The 18,688-nt window shown below is 36.9% G+C and overlaps 1 protein-coding gene across 11 annotated transcripts in view; it reads left to right on the forward strand.

Moving 5' to 3' along the window:
* DGKB (diacylglycerol kinase beta) overlaps positions 1-18,688 on the forward strand; it is a 792,867-nt gene that overhangs the window by 110,831 nt on the left and 663,348 nt on the right. For all 11 annotated transcript variants that reach the window (XM_086695070.1, XM_025929944.2, XM_025929941.2 and 8 more), the window contains exon 2: positions 14,471-14,728. In XM_086695070.1, the coding sequence (XP_086551196.1) occupies positions 14,659-14,728 (70 nt within the window). In that variant the 5' untranslated portion in view covers positions 14,471-14,658. The remainder of the gene's footprint in view (positions 1-14,470; positions 14,729-18,688) is intronic.

Genomic DNA, 18,688 nt, shown 5'->3' on the forward strand with positions numbered 1-18,688 from the left:
TTCTGTCTCTATCATCTCCCCATCAAGGATTTGAGACTCTACCTCAGGGTATTCCCAGAGGGTATTCCTCCAGGGCTCTTTCTAGCTTCTACCTAACATATTGACCCTTAATCCCATTACTATTACTATGAAACAATATATATATTATCTTTGCATACTGTACATTAAACTTTATGTTTTTTTATTATTTGTGCCTTATTAGGATAAAACATGTATTTTATTTATTTTATTGTTAACATTTATTTATTTATTTTGAGAGAGGGAGCACCCATGAGGGGGGAAGGAGGAGAGAGACAGAGAGAGAGAGAGAGAGAGAGAGAGAGAGAGAGAGAGAGAGAGAATCCCAAGCAGGCTGACTGGGGGCTCAATCTCATGAACTGTGAGATCATGACCTGAGTCACGAGTCAGTTGCTTAACTGACTGAGCCACCCAGGCGCCCCAGGATAAAAAAAAAAAAATGTATTTCAGGGTGCCTGGTGGCTCATTCAGTTAGGCATCTGGTTCTTGGTTTCAGTTCAGATTATGATCTCATGGTTTCCTGTTTTCGAGCCCCACATCAGGCTCTTTGCTGGCCTGCTTGGGATTTTCTCTCTCTCCCTCTCTCTTTGCCCCTCCCCCACTCACACTGTTTTTGTCTCTCTTGAAAATAAACTTAAATACATTAAAAAAATTTTTTTAATGTTTATTTATTCTTGAGAGAGACAGAGACAGAGCATGAGGAGGAGAGAGGCAGAGAGGGAGGGAAACACAAAATCTAAAGCAGGGTCCAGGGTCTGAGCTGTCAGCACAGAGCCTGATGCGGGGCTCGAACTCACTAATCGCAAGATCATGACCTGAGCTGAAGTTGGATGCTTAACCAACTAAGCTACCCAGGTACCCCTTAAGTACAGTTTTTAATTTTTTTTTAGAGTACACATGAGCTGCTCTTCAAGGAGTAGAAAGGGAGTTGTATAGTCATATCTAATCAACATCAAATAGGGTATTAATATTTAGAAACAAAAACAAGGAAAACAAATTAAGTATGGAAAGAATCTGAGCTTTCCAAGAACATTGCGTTCAAAAAAATCTTGTGGTAAATACCTGAGACTTTACTTAAAGAGCTTAATCATTTATGACCCAAGAGGGCAAAATGCTCAATCCATCTCTGACAAAATGTGTGCATATGTGTTTTGTGTGGGTGTTCGTGTGAATGTATGCATGTGCGCTTGTGTGCGTATTTATCTGCGTTGGGTGTCAGCTATGTCTGTTGTCCATGGAAATACAGGTTTATATAATCAAACTTTCAATTCTTTATCCTTTTCCATTATGTCATAGATACTTTTTTGTAACAATTATCTCAAGATTAAAACTATACTTACATGGAAGGGATATATATCCTGTCTCTGAAAGAACCTTGAAGGAAGAATTTGTTAGTTCAACTTAAGTATATCTCACAGGGTGATTGAGGCTCTCCCTGGATTCTCAAGTGCTGCTCAATTTAGGCCATTCTAACCATGAGAGGCTGAGACGTGCTATTTCTCTGCTGATCTCCCAACAGCTGCTGTTCTTTCTCATCTTTTTTGTTGTAGACCTGATTTAAAATATTACAACCTCGTTTCACACCTTGAATTCTTAAAAAAAAAAAAAAAAGGAATTTAATTTCAATTGCTTTTTTTTAGAAACCTACATTAAAACCTTTGTAATAATGTTTCATTTGTCAACATTTGTGTGTGTGTGTGTGTGTGCGTGTGTGTATGTGTGTGCGTGTGTGTGTGTGTCTGTGTCTGTGTTTAAGGATGTCCTGCAGGCGCTCTTGAATGCATTACACCCTATTATGCTTCTGCTCAGCAATTGTTCCAGTTGAGAATTTGATTCATTTTTTTTTAATTCTAATGTGGTTATAAAAAACTTTTAAATGTTGTTGATGTTTTCTATAGGTCAAGTAACAAACACACTAGACTAATTTCATTAGTCAATTTGTTCTTTTGTAGTTCTATAAATAATCTTCTGCAGGAAAAGAATAAAAGCTTAACTTGTGAAAGAAGAAATTCTTTTTTCAGTTCAATATTTTCTCAAGCAGGGAAGGGCAACATTTTATACTTCAATGCTAGCAACAAATAAAGAAATCAAATGAGAAAATTACATTGTGTTTTTCTGTGGTGTTTTTGGTGAATCATGTGTACATGGAATGTTTAAGATAGTGGATTTCTCAGAGGGAAATAAAGCCTATATGACCAAAATATGTATTTTTCTATTGCTGATATCTGTCTCTGTGTCAATAAATTGAATATAGCTCTCTGGTTTTACCATGGATTTACTGCAAGCATTACTTGTTTCTCAGAGCAGACATCGAATTTCATTTGGTAAAAAGGTCCCCAGTGTGCTGCCATAATGGTTTTCCTTAGGCAGTTGTGTACTCTAACTTGAAGTTGAATAACAGCATTAGAGTTGATTATTTTCTAGAGATAAAAGGTTTGAAAGGTTCCTTATCAGCAATCATCAATTTCAAGGAAGTGCCTAAGACTGAATTTATTATTTTTTAATTAATAGAAAAAATTGTAAACACATGCATTCATAATACCGAGCCTGAATGTATCATATCAGTGGCCCTTTGGCAAAGAGTTGGGGAATTATTTTAGTGAATTTCTGCTTTCTTGAGTTGGGCATGAGAAACAGTAGTGATAAACTTATAAACTTTTAATAATTAGCATTCTAGATTTGAAAAAGTCCCAGGTCGAATAGATTGAAAACACTCAATGGTATTTTTCTTTAATCAGTATTTCCATATTCGGGGTGGGAGGAAGGAGTTTTCTTTTATCCTTTCACATTTTCTCTTCTTTATTCGGGATTATATTTATGTTTGGAAAATCTTTGTAAAAGACACAAACAGGCCCTTTCTCCTGATAAAACAGAACAAAACAATGGCCCACAAAATGGATCTTTTCTCTTTCTGGCTTTGAGATCTTTGCCTATTCTAAAGTATTACTCTGTTAACCCCTTGTTTTTTATTCCATGACTCTCATTCTCTCAACCATCCATCACTATAAAGTCCAAAGTTAGAAGGAAATCTATATTAAATATTTATACTCAACTCCCAAGTACTTTATTCCTCAATTCAGAAGGAGATGGGAAATTCACAGCACTACGAGCCAGACAAGTAACGTAAGAAGGGTAAATTAAGAGTTACACACACACACACACACACACACACACACACACACACACACACACACAATTTATTCAGCATATAAAAATGCAATAATAACAGTAAAATAATATTTTGGTACTTTTTATTTGGGTCAAATAGTGTCCTAATATTTTTATTTTTACTTTTTAATAATAAAAACACAAAATAATGCTGTAACTCAACCATTTTATTGGGTTCTTGTATTCAGTGGGTCAGACTTTAGAATTTGCATAATGAGTTGGGTTGTCTCTGTTTGGCTCTATTTGGTAGCTCATCTGGGAAGACCTATAGCTTAGAGAATAGGGTTACTTGACAGCTTGGGCTGGAATCTGAAGGCATCTTCACACAGATATTTGGGGGTTTATGCTGGCTGTTGACTGACACTTAATCTGGGCTGTTGGCTGATGCACAGATGCATGGTATGTCTTTGGTCTCTTCACATAGGCCAGTTTGACTTTCTCAGAATATGTTGATTAGCTTCCAAGAGCAAGTGTCCCAAGAAAGAAAGCAAGACTGACGTGTGTGATAGTTTTATGATCTAGCCACAGAAGTCATGCTGAACCATTTCTGCTGAAATCTCTTGGTTAGAAGGTAACTACAAAGGCACTCAAATATAAGGGGAGGAAACATAGATATCACTTGTTGACGGCATTCAACAGGGTTCTACAATGGCATGTGGAATGAGTGATACTGTTGTGGCCATGGTTGGAAAGTAGATTCTTAGCATAGCACTTTACATTTAGTATTTCATATTGATAAAGGTTCTATCGCTGTGCAGGATAGCCATTTCTACCTAACCCTCCCGTCTCCATTCTAAAGGGTATTCTCCTTAAAACCATGTATAAAAAGTGTAATTTTCTTAAAAAAATGATAATCGAACTTTGAAATCATGACCTGAAAATACAGATAATGCAGTTTGATGTATTTCCCTGTTTTGCATCACCAAAGATTTCCCTTGAATTTTTTATTTTAGATTTTTTGTGGCAGTAGAGTCCAAAGATAACACAATCATGAATCTTACATTAAGCCCCCCACATAGTCTTCTCAAAGGTTTGTAGACTTCCAGTTTATTTCCCCTATATACATACTGTATATATGTTCACATCCTATACTGTAAGTATGCCTTAAATCCTTACTTGCAAAAACAAGGAAAGAATAATTTTTATTGAGAAGCTTTTATTTCTTTTGTATTATGCACATGTTATTTCATTAGCTGTTAATACCTCTGGGAAGTGGGTGGTATTATCCACTTTTCATGAGAAAGGATTTGAAATTCAGATGGGTTAAGTGATTCACTTTACATAGGGAAGAGAGCTCAGAATTTCAATGAGAATACAGATCTAGTTGATTCAGAAGTGGTGGGATAAGAATATGATTAATTGTCCTTTAGATGTTTAATTGTCCTTTAGATGTATAAGTTAATAATTTAAAACCAGGCTGTTTTAGTTCTAAATTTATGAATAGCAATGACCCATTGGCTTTTAACTGTGTCTGCTGTTCTTACTACATGCCTTTAGTGAACTTGCTTTACAGTGTTTGTAATTTTTTTGATTAAAAAAAAATTCCTAAAGATTTTATTTTTTATTTATTTTTTAAAAGTTTATTTTTATTTTTGAGAGAAAGAGACAGAGACAGAGACAGACAGAGAGGGAGGGAGGGGCAGAGATTGATGGAGACCCAGAATCTGAAACAGGCTCCATGCTCGTGGAACTTGTGAACCCCGAGATCAGAACCTCAGCTGAAGTCAGATGCTTAACCCATTGAGCCACCTAGGCGCCCCAAGATTTTATTTTTAAGTAATCTCTATACCCAATGTAGAGCTTAGACTTAAAACCCTTACATCAATAGTGCTCTACCAACTGAGCCAGCCAGGCTTCCCACATTTGTATTTATTTATTTTTCATATCTTCCCACCCTTATTTCTCTCTTCCCCCATCATTGCCTAAATAAACTCTCTGCTAATAACTACAATTTATATATCATTGAGAAAACAGAAGTCATCAGCCAAAAATCTTCCATTTTCTAACCACCAAATCTACAAAACTACTTGCATTGGTTCTCATTGTTATGATTAATTTTGGCTCTCATATATTTTCTGGAACTTATCTCCTCTTGCTAACAAGGGCTTTTATAATCCTTTTTAAAGACTGAAATACCTATCACTTCTTCTGATCCTTAAACCATTCTTGCTATAAATCTTTCTCTTCAATTTTAAATTTTGTTGCAGTGATTCCTACAAACGAACAAACAAAAAAGCAAGCAAAATTCCTTGTTTCCATATTCTTCTTGGATAGTTACTTCCAGCTTTCCACTCCTCACAATCATACTTCTCTGAGAGTTCATGGCTTTCACAGCTATCCCAAGCTCAGTTCTACTCTGCAACCTGTTCCAATTTGAGTTGCTCAGCCTCAGAGAAATTGTTTTGCTAAGGTCACCAGTGACCATCATGTTGCCTTTGGGTGTTTCAGTCCTCATCTTAAAAAATTTTTTTTTAATGTTTATTCATTTTTGAGAGAGAGAGAGAGCACGTGAGCGTGCGCATGGGGCGATGGGGAGGGGCAGAGAGAGAGAGAGACACACACACACACACACACACACACACACACACACACACACACACGCAGACTTCGAAACAGGCTCCAGGCTCTGAGCTGTCAGCACAGAACCCGATGCCAGGCTCGAACCCAGGAACCATGAGATCATGACCTCAGCCGAAGTCAGATGCTTAATTGATTGAGCCACCCAGGTGCCCCTCCTTATCTTATTTAATTGCCCAGAAACTTATGAAAAGTGCCTTCTACTCTATCCTTGAAGGATTCTTTTCTTCCTCTTTTGTTGTCTCTCTGGCACCATATTCTATTTGGGCGGGGGGGGGGGGGGTCTTTGTCTACATTTTAAAATAATGTTTACTTACCCATTCATTCATTCATTTATTTTTGAGGGAGCCAGTGAGCACGTGTGCACATAGAGTGAGGGGGGAGGATTAGAGAGAGAGAGAGAGAGAGAGAGAGAATCCCTAAAAGGCTCCATGCTCAGCACGGAGGCTGACATTGGGCTTGATCTCATGACCGCCCTTGAGATCCTGACCTGAACTGATGTCAAAAGTTGGCCACTTAACCAACTAGCGGAGGCACCTAAGCACCCCTCTACTTCTAATCTCTAAATACAGGAACTCTTTGGAACTTTGTCCTGGGCCCTCTTTCTCACACCATATTCTTTCCTCAGATGTGCTTGATATTTCCTTATTTGCCCCTTGAGATTTCTCCTTTCCCCTTTCCCCTTTCCCCCCTTCCATATTGCTCTCTGCTTCCTGAGGTCATTTCATACAGGTGGCATCAATTGTTGCCTTTGCCCTCTGACTTATGATTGGGTTTGGTCATTGTGAGGCACTAGAGAAGATGGGAGAGTTGGAAGAGTACAAGGTTAGGGATGTCATTTCCCTCCACCTCCTGCCCAGCTAAGTCCTTTGAAAATAGGTGAATCCTGCTATCCGAGAACATGGCCCCTCTCAGATGACCCTGTATATATATAGCTACTCTGAGGTTTCTTACCTACAACATCCTTGTTCCGTTTAGGCTTAGGGTCAATAAGTTCCCAAGTTTTGCTAGATCAATATACTTCACCAGCCTCTATTAGCTCCCTAACCTTTGTCCATATTCACTCAAAATCCTTTTATTAAATTCCTACTTACCCATTTTAAGTGTACCATCTGTTTCCTACTAGGGATCCTGACACATGGGATCCTTCACCAGGAAACAAACATCAAAATGGAGTTAGGGATACAAAGGCTTACCAGGAAATTATTCCTGTGAAAGATAAAGGGAGGAAAAGCAGGATTGGGCAGAGACAGCCTTCAAACAATGATGCAGATTTGATACCCAAGAAAAGAAAGGAGGTGGGGGTGCTGATTTGGTTATGAATAGCTTCAGATCACAATGCAGATCTAACAAAATCTCAGCCGGTCCAATGTGTTGTTGTGGAGCAAATACGGATCATTACAGGAGTCCTCCATTGTACAAAAACCACATGGTCCTAGTACATCCATCATCTTTAGTCTTTGACCCCTGCCTGAGAAGAGTGTGACCTTGGTTCAAAAGCTGACTGTATTCTGAAAGCAATAAGAGCTAGAGGCTGTCAGCTACTACAGTCTTGCAGCTGAATGCACGTTCTTTCTTAAAGGCAGAGCTTAGAGGCAAAGCTTTATGGCTGCTACATCAGGCAAATGTACACATGCTCGTATCTTCAACAGTATTATCTATATCAGACAACTCACAAAATATGACCTCTATTTCTCTTTTATTAGCCTAGGTGTATCTTACTATCTACTAGTCCTGTCAATTGAGATGTCCCTTCTCAAATTTCATACATTCTCAAACAGAATACTGATTCATCTCTTCTCATACCTGATACTCTTCCAGTAAATAGTAATTCTTTAAACTCCACCTTTCTCTATGCTTTGCTCAAGCTCAAACTCTAGGAGTCATTCTTGGTTCCCTCATCCTACACACAATATATCCCATTCATTATAAAATCCTACTTCTAAAATATATCTTGAGTTTGGCCTTTTCCTTCATCTTTACTTCCATTTCTGTAGTAGAAGCCAACACCAGCTCTATCCAGTACTGGAGCAGACCTTCCACTTCGATGCTTGTCACCTTTCCATCCACCGTTTATAATGGACTTCTTAAAATATAAGTGGATCATGTTTATCTCCTGCTCAGAATATGTCAGTGGTTTCACACTTCAGTTATGATAAATCTTCAGTGTATCTTCTAAGAATCTACAAGATGTAGTTCTTATCTATTTCTCCAGTTACACCTGTCTTCTTTAGAGATCTGTTATTTTTTTTTCTTCCCACTCTGAGGCTTCTGCTCATGTTTTTCTTCTCACCCAAGTTTTTAATTATTACTCACCTTTTATCATGCAGTATAAATAAAACTTCCTCTCTGAGTTGCTCGTTGAATCTCTTAATGAGGATACTGTGGTGCTCTCTCACGGAACTACATTGCCTTTTTTTTTCCATACAAGTTATTACAATTCAGAATGATTTATTTGTGTAGTTGGTTTGTAGTAATGTAGATCTTCCGCCAAAACAAAATCCAAGAACTCAGATACCATATATGTTTTGCTTTTAATATATCTCCAACATCTGGCATAGTGTCTATCATGTTCCTTTCATTAATAAATGAACAAGTACTTATAAATTACATGATAGCATTAATGTTCCATTTAGTTTCATCCTACTTTTCTTAAACACTTTTTTTTAAGAGGGAGAGAGAGAAAGACAGTGTGAGCAGGGGATGGGGGCAGAGAGAGAGGGGGAAAAGGGAGAGAGATAATCTCTCAACAGTGAATGTTGATCTCTCAACAGTGAGGTCATGACCTGAGCCAAAATCCAGAGTCAGATGCTTAACCAACTGAGCCACCCAGGTGCCTCATGATCTTACTTCTCTTTCATAAATTCTTCGGTTGATATTTTGACTCTTATATTTTTGCTATGATTTCTCCATCACTTATCTAATAATTTGGGGTTTATGACCTTTCAGACCCAGTCAATATTTTCAGTCATCATAATACCTTAAATTTGTATACATGTAATTTTCACTATGTCTTAATGTGTATTAACTTTATTCATTCATAGGAGTCATGACTTGTTGACTTTGAATAATTATCAAGAAACATACTCTGTCTAATAAATAATGAATCCAGTCCATCAAATTCATGCATCTAGATATTGCCTATAACTTCTTCATAGGAGATTGGTTTCCTTCCCTCATTGTAGAGAATATGTGTTAGCCCAAAGTAGGCCAAGAGCCTTCTCCAATTCCTCCAACATAATTATTTCCTGCCAATGACTAAGTAAAATGGCCCATCCATTGAGTAGATGAGAATGCCAGCATTAGACTGCTTTCCAACAGCCAGCAAAGTGGATCCTCCCTGGCTTTCATTTTATGTACCTGAAGAAACCCCTTGCCTGGGAGCAGGAAATCTGTGAATGTACCATAGGGAATCTCAACTGAATATTGTCATTCTCTTTCTACACATTTATAAAGAGGCAGAGACTGTAAGAAAGTGTTGCCATCATGGGAATGCCTCTCCTGAGGCATGAATAGCTGTATCTCCTGGTTTAATATTATACATGCAACTTTTCTCTTTATAGAGAGCTGTGATACGTTAGTTCAGCTAGTTTAAAATATTTGATTAGGAAAACTTTTCCATTTGCATCCCACCCTTATTTTTTCTTACTTTACCACATGTCACATCTCATTGTGAGAGTTAGCACTACCAGGATTGTAAGAAGACAAAGGCTTTACACTAGGAGAAGGATTAAGAGGAGGTTTTATTCAAGGTGTATTAGTTTTGGAAGAAAGCAAATCCAAGAACCAAAGAGAATTTACTTGGAGTCCTTCAGGGCTGCCATTACTCTTTAACATCTTCTTAATAAAATGCAAATTGTATTAGATCAGTCCAGAGAAACTGCTCTTGATACAGAAAGTTAGGACTCTGCCATCTGGCTGGCTTAGTTGGTTAAGAGTCCAACTCTTGATTTCCTCTCGAGTCATGATCTCACCATCATGGAGTCAAAACCTGCATCAGGCTCTGAGCTGGGTATGGAGCCTGCTTCAGATTCTCTCTCTCTCTCTTTCTTTTTCTCTCTCTTCTCTCTCCCCACTCACAAGCACTCTCTCTGTCTTTTTTTAAATTTTTTTTTTCAATGTTTATTTATTTTTGGGACAGAGAGAGACAGAGCATGAACGGGGGAGGGTCAGAGAGAGAGGGAGACACAAAATCGGAAACAGGCTCCAGGCTCTGAGCCATCAGCCCAGAGCCCGACGCGGGGCTCGAACTCACGGACCGCGAGATCGTGACCTGGCTGAAGTCGGACGCTTAACCGACTGCGCCACCCAGGCGCCCCTCTCTGTCTTAAAAAAAAAAAAAAAAAAAAAAAAAAAAAAGACTAGGACTTGTGTTGACAAGATCATGCTAAATTAAAGAAAGCTATGTAATTTTTTTTGTTAGATATAGAAAAACAATTTAAAGATAGTCCTGACGCTCATGTGTGTTATCATAAATATGTAAGCATTCCTTGGGAATAATGCTCATTTATATGGACTTAGTTATATTTGACAACAAAAACAATAATAAAGTACTCAAAAACTGTGTAAAATAAAATTTTTTAGAGTTCATTTATTTTATTTTTGAGAAAGAGAGTGAGAGAGAGGACACGTGTAAGCACGAGCATGGGAGGAGCATAGAGGGAGAGACAGAATCCCAAGCAAGCTCCACACACAGTGCAGAGCAGAGCCCATTGCAGGGTTCAGTCCCACAACCATGAGATCATGACTTAAGCTGTAACCGAGAGTTAGCTGCTTAATCCACTGAGCCACCCAGATGCCCCAGTCTTTTTCTTGTAAGTGTAAAATTTTTGTACCTCTAACTACAACTTCTTTGCTTCATGTCTCTTGAGTTGAAGGAAACGGATGGCCCCTAGTAAGAGTGAAATCTGTAGTGACGGATATTCCTAACCCCTTTATGCCCCATTTTCTCTTTCTCAACTTGAGGAGCTCTTTCTACCTCTACTACCCAGGTCTTTCTTTATGAAAAAAAGCATGTAAGTGAGTTCATACCATAATTATTTACTAATCAGCTACTACATACCAAGCATTCTTTTAAGTACTAGGAAAGTAGCAAACAGACAAAAATCACTGTCCTCGTGGGACTTAGGTCTTAAAGCACAGGAGAGAATATGGTAACATAGAATCTAATACATGTGTTGGGGAGAAAGAATGTCATTTCCCCTTCAGTATTCTAACAGACTAAGAATCAGATTGACATGAGACAGATTAAGAAGAGAAAATCAAATTTAATAGCATATGTATGGGGAACCTATACAGATACTGAAATTGCAAAGACAGGCAAAATGAGGCGTATATGTATCCTGAACTAAGGAGAAGGGGCGTAGTGCTCTGGGACGTCAGTGGAAAGGGATGTAATTCACAGGGTGATAGAATAAGCAGAAGTTTGGTAATTAGATGTTTGCCCAGCCATAAAGATGGGTCACTCTGATCAAATTTATCTCTGCTAATAACTCTTATTCTGGAAAAGAGCACCCGGTGAGATTCTTCTATGTAGTTACTGGAGGGGCAAAATTGCCTTTGAGCCTATAGGGTCTTTATTGCTTTCAGTCAGAATAATTTCCATTCCAAAGTGGCCCATTTTGGGGTGGCCTGCCCTTGGCCCCTATACATACACCTGGATGAAAATCAAGGGAAAATGCAATAAGTATTTTTCCTTGTATTGTCCTTTTTGTGGAATCCTATGAGGGCTCAAAACCACTCATGTTGCCCCTAATTTGTAGCATGAGGAGCAAAGAATTACATAATATAAATAAGATATTTGATAGATATTATATTCAAAGCAAATAAAAGCATGATGGAGGGATGGTGTGTATGAAATGTGCAATTTTAAGTTGAATGACCAGATAACATTTTACAGTGAAGACGGGATTCATGTAGAGATGTGAAGGATATCAATTATCCAGTCATTTTAAATTTGAGTTTTTTAATATGTAAATAATTGAGGAATTTTAATAAATTTCCCAGCAAGTAACAAGGTAGAAAGCTATAATTAATTAACCAATTCATTACTATTCTCATATATTAATTAACTTTTTATTGCTAATTTATCAGACAGGCCTCTGGAATCGCCTTAGTCTGTGACTGTCCATGAACTCAACAAACAGGCAACATTAAAGACAGGTGGAGCTCAGGGGGCCAGTTAAGAAGCTATTGCAATAATACAGTGAGAGCAAGACACAAAATGAAGGCATTGGCATTTTTCTATAATGACATTTTCCCACAGGGATCAGGTTTCTGGTATTTTTGGATCTTCTACTGTTTATTACTGCCTTCAGAATAATTCCCCAAACTTTATTTAGCATTGAGATCCCTTCAAAAATTGGCCTCTTGCTGGTTCCAATAAAACTTTATTCACAAAAAATAGGGGGACGGCCAAATCTTTCTGCAGTTAGCTGTTTGGCTTCCTGGCCTACTTTATAGGATTCTACTATTCTTTGCACATGCCTTCCATTTTATCTCAGAAGTACAAAAAAAAAAAAAACAAAAAACCTGCTGGATTTGCAGCCAATATGTTACCATTCCTGGTAGGAAGTTGGAGGAAGAGAAAAAAGGTTAAAAGTTAATTTGCCAGCTGTTTTTCCCAGTAGAACCTTTCTATACACCTTATCCAACTTTATTTACATCTCACTGGTCATTTAATTATGCAAATAACCTGAAGAATATAGTTTTTTAGATGGATATATTTTCATTCATTAAGATTAGAGTTCTGTTACCAAGGAAGCAAGGGAGAGGAGTAAATATTGTTTAAGTTTCTAGCAGTGTCTCTCATATTTAACCAGATTCTTATCATCCAGGGTCAGTTTCTTTGTTTGTTGAAGTCAGAGAACATTGGTTCCTCACAAAGTTATTTTGTGAAGACTGAATAATCTGACACACAAATACTGTGAGGAGAGTACCATGCATACTGTAAGCTCTCAGTAAAGCTGACACATTGTTGTAATTAACAATATTTTCATTTTTGGGGTATATTTTGATCTTTGTTGCATTTCTACTGCTTAGAATGCTTTCTGGCACACAGAGGGGGGTAAATAAACTTTCTTTAAAATGAATAAACGATCTTCCATTATCATTAGTTAAGATTTGGGGGTTGTAGGCAATAGAAACTGATTCTGATCTACTTAATGCCTAATTGAAAGAATGTTACTTGCTTCTTGAAATGACAAGATATCTGGACAGTCTAGTTCAAGCATGGACATGCAGCCAATTATTGCTGTATCATTTAGGTACAACTATTTTCATCCTGTCCTTGAATAACTCCATTCAACATTTGAAGCCCCATGAGATGGTCTCATGTGCCAAATATGACTGAATCATCTGTCTCCCTCTAGATAGGAAAGAATAGGACACCTTGTTTTATAGTCCCCAAACTGCACGTAACTGGGAGAAGACAGAATTAAGATGAAATCAGTGAGAAGGATGAAATCACAAAGAAGACACAAATAAATGTCCATCACATGTTCCTGTTCTTTTAGTTTGCATTATTTCCACAAAGTCATGGTTGTGATTTAAGAGCTTTCCCTGGCAGGAAAAAGAGAGCTAGCAATTTGGCCTTTGTTAATACATCACTATCTTCATTATTGCCAGTTAAATAGCAAACCATCATCCTGTAAAACTGAGTGCAGGAACTCTGAACAGATGAGACAGACAAGAATCTTTTTTAAGGCAAAGATGAAAGGATGTGACAGTGAGGTCCTGGGGTTGATAGGGAAACAAACAAACAAACAACAAAAACAGATGCTAAGAGAGCTTACACACTAATGCCAAATATAGGTACTATGGCCTGAGATAATGACATCTGTATAAATAAGCTTTCCAAGCATACAATTCCATAAACTTAAGTCATTGTTGCTAAATATTTCATTTTCTCTAATGATCACAATGCCAGTCTGACTTTGAGCAATTGATTACTGTCTTTAATAAAAAGTTGAAACCAGATGGTTTGTCATTTTGTTTGCCTTATAGATAAGGCAGTGAATGTAGGACCATGACAACCTAGGGATTTATTTTTAAGCATGATTCATAGTAGTTATTCTACTGTCATTACACAAGTCTGTCAGACATTTGGAATTGTTTTAATTTGGTAACTTTTATTGGGTTTCACAAATTATAAAATTAAAATATTCTGTTTATTTTATTGCTGGGAAAAATATCTATATGACTCCAAAAATTGATTTGCCTGATTTCAAATATATGTGGTACAGTTGAGTGTCATTCCAAATCATTGTTAAAAATTTGTTATACTGGCTAATATTATGTGTAGGGTTTAATTAGCCTCCTTTAATGTCTTGGGTCTGGATTTTATATAATAATTGCTTAAATATTAAAGGATTGATAAGTTCATAAAAATGACACCCTTATTTGCTCTTAAAATGTGGAATTTATAAACGTTAACAACAAAAAAATCTACTTTTATGAAACAGACTTCATAAAAGTTTCTTCATTTTATAATTTAATCATATTTATTCCTGTGATCTGGCATTAGGAAATATACATAAAAATGCAATTAAAGAATGCACAGACAATTACCAATTGAGTATTACACAAAATAGAATAACTTTGGAACACATTATTTAGAAATTAAAAATTCTTAACATTCTATAACTTGTCAATTTTTTCTTTGTGCAATAATGCTGATCTTTTTATTTTTATGTTTCTTTTTCTGCAGTGCTTTAATATATTATTGAAACTACAAACTCACATCCACATCGGTTTCATGTTGACATATTGCATATTTTGAAAGCTTGAGATATTTTGTAATGAAACATGCCATGTGGAAACTCTGAAGTATAGAATTCTGCCAAACACCTGAATAAAGAATTCCTCACCTGGTATGTAAGAGACATCACTACCACCATGACCAACCAGGAGAAGTGGGCCCACCTCAGCCCCTCAGAATTTTCCCAACTTCAGAAATATGCTGAGTGTAAGTATTCCTGTTGGTAGTATGATTTTATTTGGCATTCGTGTTAAATCAGATACTAATTATTTAGAGGTTTACAGATCCTGGTTAACGTTGGGATAGATGTAGGTATGTCTTTTGTGTTTGCAAGTAGGTCCACTTGGGACTACTTTTGGGCATGAGAATAAGGAAAAGGTAAACTTAAATATCATTAAAAAAAAAAAAAAAAAGAACTAGGATATTAGATGCAAAATGAAGCCTGGGAACATTCCAACTGTACCAGAAGTAAAGCAAAAGGTAAGAATTTGGGTGAATGGAAACTGGTGATTTGGCAACTGAGTAGAAGAACCAACAGAAGTAAAGGGGAAAAAAGGAGGGTTTTGTTGTTGTCTCCTTGTTGCTTCTTCTGTTAGTGTAACATTAGTAAAAGGACTGGGAGCAGGGAGTCACAGATTCATGGTGGAGTTGGAATTAGAGGTTGTTAGAGAGAGGGTATCAGGACCTTTAGCCAACTTTTCAAGTGTGTGTGATTATACAAAAGATAGACCATGGCAATCCAATTTATAGTAGGTTATTTCTAAATATGAAGTTTCTTTTCACATAAACAGTAAGATTTTATTTATAAGCAGTTTTATTTTTACCACACATTTTTAGGACCATGTTTCATGAAATGAGTTTCAACTATAAATATGAATAGCAGCTGGGTCAAGGTATTGAAGAGAGAAAAGGAAGTAACTAATAAATAAGAGGCACTGCAAGTTGGGAAGATGATGAGTAGAGAAAAAAAATAGCACATAGAGAGTGGAATAAGATTGGCAAGAATGGTGGGAATACTATGGTGATTGGAGGAAGAGAACGCAAAAAGCTTTAGAAAGAGAAAAACAATCACTAGACACAAGAATGGAAGAGGAAGCTGGGGCTGCTTATGCAGAGAGAGGTGTGGCATACAGGAGATACAATAAGACTTGGGAGGAGAGGCAGGGAAAAGAATTACACACAGAAGGGGAATTTGAAATAATAAGAAGTAGATAGGATAAATGAATACTAATATATTTTTGGGGTACATATAAGTCAGGAACATTAATAAACAGTGCATATTATCTGGAAAGGACAATTTCACAAGTTTTCTAGAGTCTTCCTCACTTGAGGACTGAAGTGTTCAGGGTGAGGTTGGGAGGATGTTGTTGGGTATTTTCAGTGAAGATGCAAAGCCATAAGAAAGCGTGCATTTTCTTAGTCAATAATAAAAATACAACAACTATCACTGGACGGGGGCAGAAATTTCTGACATCGAAGTGTTCCTGATATTCGAAAACTGTTTTGAGCAGCTGAAAGCACAGATCATCCTCTTATCCCATTAAGGACATGAAGTCTAGAATGACTGCGTTCTGCATGCTCTTTGCTGTTGTGTTATATCCGATAATTAAGTAAATAGTTCTGAGCACTTTCTTTTGTTAGAGTATTCTGCTTGGTACTGAAGGAAATACAGATATGAACAGATGTGGACCCTCCCTTCAAGGATGCTTAATGAAGGCTAGAAACTAATGGATAAATGACTCTGTATCTAGGCAGAATATTTTAATTGCCACAAAGTTAGGGGTTCTGTAGGACATTAGTATACATTTGGAGGTGGGAAAAGGGAAGTCTTCATGGAAGAAGTAGGATTTAAAATGAATCTTAAAAAATAGGTTTAAGGTAAATGGAGAAGGAAAAAATATAGATAAAAAGGAAAATTCAGCATATATTTGAGGCAGGAAGAGGAATCATATTTAGCCATACCACAAATTAAGACTGTATAAGTGCTGTTAAAGATGTAAAAATGAGATGGAATTAAAATATATCATGGTAAACTTGAGTTAGACAGTGAGGAGTAAATGTAGGGTTTTAAGGGTAGAAAAACATGAAGAAAGAGTTTAATTTGGTAAAGATGAGGATGGTATATGGTATGGAAAGAGGCTAGAATCTTGCCAGTGGGCTGTTAGAATAAACTAAATAACATGGATGATGAAAGACAACCAGAGAAGCATAGATTCAGATATTGTAGCATTAAAACTAACAGAGAGTTTGAGAAATAATGAAGTTGAGAGAGAGAAAGAGAAATCCAGTTTAGTTCAAAAGATTTGAGTTGAGAGATAGGGGAATTTGGTGACATAATCACCCAAGTGAAGGAAACATTGAGTTTGGTTTAGCTTATATTGAATTTACATGGATCAGTAAAATATTTTAATGTTTATGAAAGTACTGGCATAAAATAGGCAAATTATTGCCATAATAGCTAAATTATCACATAGAATAACTTAATTCAGATATTAGAATTCCAACAGAATTTATTGTTAAAGTATTAAATATGTTATAAACTGTTACTTTTATTTTATTGACTAAGGAATATGGTATAATAAAATGGTAATAAAAATTGTCATAAATGTAGAAGTTGTAACATATTGAGACAAAGATTAATGAGCATTCAATAAATTGGTAGTAAGAAGTGACACAGTGAGTATAAGAACATTTTAAAATTGATTTTATGGGGTCAAAAATTAACTGATTAACTGTAACAAATTAACTGATTACCTGAAAATAAAAAAAAAATAGTGTAAATTCCATGATCTACGTTCTTTTTTAAATAAGCAAAACAATATGACTTAATCATCCATGAAGTTTCCTGTGTAATTAGGAAGCAAAGAATAACATGATTAGAATGTATCCTTGTGTAATAAATTGCCATTGTTAAATATAGCTGGAAACAAGCATTATTCTGAAGATTATAAAAGTAGTATATTTTCCATGCTATTCAGTACATGTAATCAGTTTGTCATCAGCATTTAAGGATCCGGTTTTTCTTTAAAAAATGTTTTTTAATGTTTGTTTATTTTTGAGAGAGAGAGAGACAGAGACAGAGACAAATGGGGAGCAGGGTAGGGACAGAGAGACAGGGAGACACAAAATCTGAAGTAGGCTCTGGACTCTGAGCTGTCAGCACAGAGCCCGACACAGGACTTGAACTTACGAGCCTTGAGATCATGACCTGAGCCGAAGTCAGAAGCTAACTGACGGAGCCACCCAGGTGCCCCAAGGATCAGATTTTTCATGTTGCAGTGCAATGTGGACAAAGTGACATTCCTCCATAGTGGATTAGAAAATGGTATATTGGATTCACTTTCTTGACTTTGTTTTGTAGCTTTCAATAGGAAGCTGTTTATATGTATTAAATTTAAAAAAAACGAGTTATTGATTTAAGTTTAAATTTGCAGCATGTTAAGATTATATGTGCTATTATACGTGCTATATGTGCTATCAAATGAATGTTTCATATGCTTTTGGGGATGGGGTGGGGCTGTAGACCTCTTGTCAAGATGAGAGAATTTGGTAAAACCAAATCACTCAATGAGAGGCCTAGATAGCACCATAAAGATCATTTCCTCAATTGATCTGATTTTGGGTTCCTTCCACAACTGCCACAATACACCCCATATCTTGTTCTGTTTGGGCTGCTATAGCCAAGTATCACAGAGTGGGTGACTTATAAATACTGGAAACTTAACTTCTCACAGTTCTGTATGTTGGAAGTCTAAAACCAGGGCTCCAGCACGGTCAGGTCCTGTAAGGGCTCCCTCCTGGGGTACAAACTACTACTTGTACCCTCACAGGTTGGGAAGAGTAAGGGAGGAGCAGTAAGCTTCCCAGGGACTCTTAATAAGGGCACTAATCCAACTGGGGCCACACTCTGATGACTTCAGCTAGTTCTCATTACCTGCCAAAGACCTTTCCTGTTGGAGAGTAGTATAGCAACCTGTGCATTTGGTGGGGACACATTTAGTCCGTTACACCCTGTAACAAGAAATCTTCTCTCAACTTCAAGGTTTCTCTTGTAATTAATCGGGGAAAATAGAGTGATAGTGACACAACATTCCTAGTTAGGCTGCTAGCACACCAGACAGCTTGTATTCAAATCCTGATCCTCCATGTTTTAGATTTCCCATTTTG

This window comes from Puma concolor, chromosome A2 (genome assembly GCF_028749965.1).
Source record: "Puma concolor isolate L17-30 chromosome A2, mPumCon1.1.hap2, whole genome shotgun sequence".
Taxonomy (NCBI): domain Eukaryota; kingdom Metazoa; phylum Chordata; class Mammalia; order Carnivora; family Felidae; genus Puma; species Puma concolor.